The 5,104-nt window shown below is 36.4% G+C and overlaps 1 protein-coding gene across 1 annotated transcript; it reads left to right on the forward strand.

The window, feature by feature from the left end:
- Window positions 1-49: 49 nt before the first annotated feature.
- On the forward strand, window positions 50-2,349 carry LOC112144696 (B2 bradykinin receptor; the record flags this gene model as incomplete). Its single annotated transcript, XM_024269412.1, is given in 1 exon segment — window positions 50-2,349. A coding segment is annotated over 1 exon segment (1,008 nt). The 3' UTR covers window positions 1,082-2,349.
- Window positions 2,350-5,104: the final 2,755 nt, after the last annotated feature.

Below are 5,104 nucleotides of genomic sequence, written 5' to 3' on the forward strand. Positions count from 1 at the left end.
ATTATTTTAGTGATGTTTGAACTAATCTTTATTTTTATTTGTTTGTTTTAGTGACCCTCACATCAGAACAACTATGAGTGGAATTCAAAACGGCACAAATCCTCAGATATGCAGCATTGGCTTTGCACACTGGACTTTCTCTGTGATTCCCATATACGTCATGACCATTGCCGTGTTGGGAATTGTTCTCAATCTATTTGTGCTGATGGTTTTCATCTTGCATAAGAAAGCCTGCACAGTGGCTGAGATCTACCTGGGCAACCTGGCTGCTGCTGACCTTCTCCTGGTGTCCTTCCTGCCTTTCTGGGCTGTCTATGCTTACAGATACTATAACTGGACTTTTGGTTCTGTTTTGTGCAAAACTGTCAATGTGAGCATTTTAATGAATGTCTACTGCAGCATCTTTTTCCTGGTTCTTGTTAGCATAGACCGTTATTTTGCTCTGGTGTTTCCATTGTCTCATGCTAAACTGCGTGGACCGGTCTGTGCCAAAGGGGCATGTTTCCTAGTGTGGGTTGCAGGATTTTTATTGAGTCTTCCTGCACTGATTTACAGAGATGTAATTCACCTGGGACCAAATGTTACAAAATGCACTGTAGATCCTCCAAGCACCACTACTTTAATTGATTGTATGATTTTTATATTTGGCTTCGTAATACCTGTTTCTATTATTTCTTTCTGCACTGTTAAAATACTCAAAGCTTTACGTAACAGAATATCCGAGGGATTAAATACTCAGAAAAAAGACCATAAGGCCACTACTTTGGTCTTAGCTGTTCTCCTAGCATTCCTTTTCTGCTGGGTCCCATTCTACCTCTATAAAATACCCTCTGTGCTCAGAGACAGACACATTTTAACGGACTGCACCTCCAAGTACATCTTGTTCATCAGCGGAAACATCTTCACCTACTTGGGTTTCTTCAACAGCGTCCTCAACCCCATCCTCTATGTCATTGTTGGAAAAAACTTCAGGAAAAAGGTCAAGGAGTTATTCACGAAAAGGAAAGGTGAACGCAGTGCAACTCTCAGCCGCTCCTCCATTCAAACCTTCCTGTCAAGGAGGATTAAAAGCTTAGATTAGATTGTAAAAACTGGATTGGCTGGACTTATTTACATGAAATGTGTTTCCAGCTATAAATATGATGATTTTGATTCAGTGTTGCATGTTTTTGTCTAAATAAAGACATTTCTTGTGCTTTTTTAAGAAAAACCTACTTTGACACTAAACACTTCAATGGTGTGAAGCTGTTGGCAAATGTAGAAGCAAGAATAGTTATTATAACTAATGTGAAGGTTGTTAATATATAAATATTTCAGTTTATTTTTCAATATATCGGTTTTTGTTTGTCATTTTTGTTATATCAATCTAAAGACAAATGTAAGGTTTTTTGTTGAATGTCTGTTTGTTTATGTCTATGTCCAAATTTTTGAAAGACCTTTAAAATCTTAATAAATCACAAGGAATCAACATAATAGTTCAAAATAGTTTTTGACATCAAGGGTGTGGCTGTTCCTAATTCAAATGCCTGATGTTTTCCTGTTTATGTTCTGTGCAACTTTCCTGGATACCAGACAAACTGCTCCATCTCTCACACCCAACAACTGTTTAAATAGAAAAGCTTTTAGCAATAACACTGCTTCAGGTTTAAACTAGATTACTACAAATATTACAGATGAAATCGATTTGAAAAACATTATGAAAGTAATGATGAACAACTATTAACACAAATGTCTTCCTCTTTAAGCTTTATAACACTCTTCTAATAGGATGTATGAGGCTTGTTAATGTATTTCAAGGGATTTTTTTCCCCACAAATTTGCTTTGAGATGATTTTATGGATATTATGGATAAATCCTTTAATTTGTCTTTTGCTATGTAAATGTGCAGTTTGTAACCTTTACTTCACTCATACTGGCTGATGCTTCTTTGAACTGAAATACACATTTGTATCAGAATACAACAAATAATATTGGATCCATGCAGGTTATGAAAGGAAAGAAAAATGTTTTGTTGATCTAAACTATTTTGCACCTCTTGATCACTGCAATTGTGAGTTACAATGTTCCTTTCCATATTTGTCTTGTTAACGGTCCAATGTTTGAAATCTGTGTTGTTGCTTTAGCTTCCTCTGAGCTGCAGATGAAATATTTTAAGTGTTTTTTACATGAGTCACTCTTGTGTTTATAAATCGCTAGAGTATCGTCACTAGTATACCAAAGCGCTAAATGTATTACACTTGGATATATTTATCTTGCATGTGTGCATCCCTGAACTCCTGCATTAACCTTGTTGGATATTTTACTCTGAATTGTAACAAAATGTAAACAAATAAACATTGTGCCTTCGTGAGAAACTTTTTGTTTCTGTCAAACTTTATACTAACACTCATCCTCTTACTGGCAACATTAGTCAGCAAATGGACTCAAAGCATTAATTGTGTCAATTGATAATAAAAATGTTGATCAAATAGACACTGAAACAGACTTGAACACTCTTGGGGAAGTCAGTGGACTTTGATTTCCGAAGAAAAATATTAATGCAAAAGGTTTGTGAGAAAAGCAATAATGGAAACAGATCATTCTTCTTAAGAAAATGTGTCTTTTGCCAAGCTGTCTTGCAATTATCACAGGAAGCCACCTTTTTAGGAATATAGTTATCAGTACACCGACATTTCTGGAATTTTTAAAGAACCGTTGAAAAGATCTAAGACAGAACATTGATATTTTTTATAATTTTGTTTGTTGGTAGAACATTTTGTTGGATATGCTCACATTTCAATAAGGGCAGATATTAGGAAGGTGAGTAAAAATGTATTTGTGTTACAGAAAATGTCAATTTAATAAGTCCATAATCTTTGGCAATTAGGGTCTAGGCCAGAGGTCTGCAACCTGCGGCTCCAGAGCCACATGTGGTTCTTTTAGCTCCCCATCATGGCTCTCTCGCTGAAGAAAAATAAAATAATAGTATTTTTTAAAGTAAGGATTACATGATTAGCATTATTTATAATCCCACTTTCAGTAATCTTGGTATTAAAACTTTCAAACTGTTGAGGACATTACTGCTTGTAGTTTTGGTATTTATAAACTTTGTAGTTTTTGAAATATAGAGCAAAATATGCCCTAAAGAAAATGAATGAAAAAGTCTTCAAATGTCAAAATTTTAAGTAGATTAGTGACAAACCTTTAAATAAATTCATGGGCTATGTTTTTATCTTTTATAGTGATTTTCAAATAAAATTGAAGTTTACCTAATATTTACATTTTTGACTACTTTTGACTAATTTAGTTTACCAAGAAATTTTAGGCTATTTTAGAGTTTGGGTTGTGGCTAAGAGCTAGCTTTTTTGGGCTAGTTTGGCCTCTACTGAGTTTTTATTTTTATGTTAATTTGGAGTTTAGCTTGTATTTTAGCAACATGCTAACCTTTTTGACTAATTTAGTTTACTGAGGAATTTTAGCCTATTTTGGAGCTTAGCTAGTAATTAAGCAACAAGCTAGCTTTTTTAGCTAATTTTGGATCTACAAAAGTAAAAAAGTAACAACGTTAAAAAAAAAAAAACATTTTTAGAGATGCTAGTTTCTTTTTATATTTTTGCTTTTTTGTGCCAAAAATTGAAATAATTCACATTTATTCCAAAAAAAAAAGAGAATGTAATAAATGCAAATTCAAATTTCTTAAAGGCTAAAGTTTATCGGCTCCTTCTAGGTCTTGATCAGTAGATAACTGTTAAAGGTTGCCGAGCCCTGGTCTAGGCCGATGACTTTTTGTGTGAAACTGCGACACTGATGAAGGTTAGAGGTCCGATCATTCCAAGATATCGCCCCAGGTGGAAAACAGGGTGGAAAAGGGCCAGTGAACTGTCTAGAATGCAGAGAGAGACAAGCATTCAAGAAATTAAAGGTAAAAATATGATGTGATTGGCTAATAATATGGTTATTTAGCTATTGGTTCAAAGTGAAGGCCTATTTGACAATGGGGATGTAACGACCCATAGTGCATGGAAGTGAGGTAGACCTTCTTTATTGAAATTGTGCCAAAGCTTCTCTTAAACGGTCTTCTTGTTGACACCAGTTCTCTGACCTTTCAGTCAACAATAGAAGTTCCAAACACAGATTAGAGATTGAAAGGGCTTCCTTTAAACTCCCGGCAATTGTTTTACTTAAAGTCAACATCGGAGTCAATTTTTTTACAAAGAAAATGCATAACAGAAACATTTAAGTTGAGAGTTTCAACTGCATCATTGGGTTTCCACTTCTTTAGAACTGTGGATCTGGAATTTGCTGGCTTGGCTTGAAGCTCATGCCCGCTCATGTCCTTGATCTATTCTTACCCCGGGAGAATCACTTGGCTTCTGCTACAGAAATTGTTGTCCCATGGAGACTCCGCTGAGAGGTTGCCCTACTGCCAGCTCAGTGGCCTTGTGGTAGAGTGTCCGCCCTGATACTCTAAGGTTTTGAGTTCAAATCCAGGCTGAGTCACACTAAAGACTTAAAAAATGAGACCCAATGTCTTCCTGTTTGACACCATGCCTAAAGGGGACTGATTGGGGAGCTAAACCACCAAATGTTTCCTGACCACAGCTGTGTCTGCAGCGCACCGCTCCCCAAGGGGATGGGTCAAATGTGGAGAACAAATTTCAAACATCCAGGTGTGTGACAACTAATGGAACTTAACCTATTCCAGACTTACTAAGTGCACATGTGCAATCCATTTCAGCCATTATGACCTGCATGCTTCATTGCCAATGCAAAGTCAGTCACTGTTGTGTTCCAGCCACTGACAACAATTTGGTTCTACTCAGATTCCATGGCCATAAAATTTTCTCACCAGAATTTTTAATAAAATGAACTTAAAATGAAGGCCCATTAGTAGATCTTTAAGCTTATGGGGTAAAAGATCTTTTTCCAGAGCAACCTTGACTGGCATCTGGGTATAGAGCTATTCACATCAGTTAGATGGAGCCAAAGTGCAATCATGCCCCCCCTTCCTTCTTTTGCCTCCCTATAAAAGCTAAATTAGACGAGGTACAGAGACGAGGTACAGAGACGAGGTACAGCACCTGACCACATGGTGCGCCGACAATAACCTGCTCATTAACACAAG

This window comes from Oryzias melastigma, linkage group LG22 (assembly GCF_002922805.2).
Source record: "Oryzias melastigma strain HK-1 linkage group LG22, ASM292280v2, whole genome shotgun sequence".
Classification (NCBI taxonomy): Eukaryota; Metazoa; Chordata; class Actinopteri; order Beloniformes; family Adrianichthyidae; genus Oryzias; species Oryzias melastigma.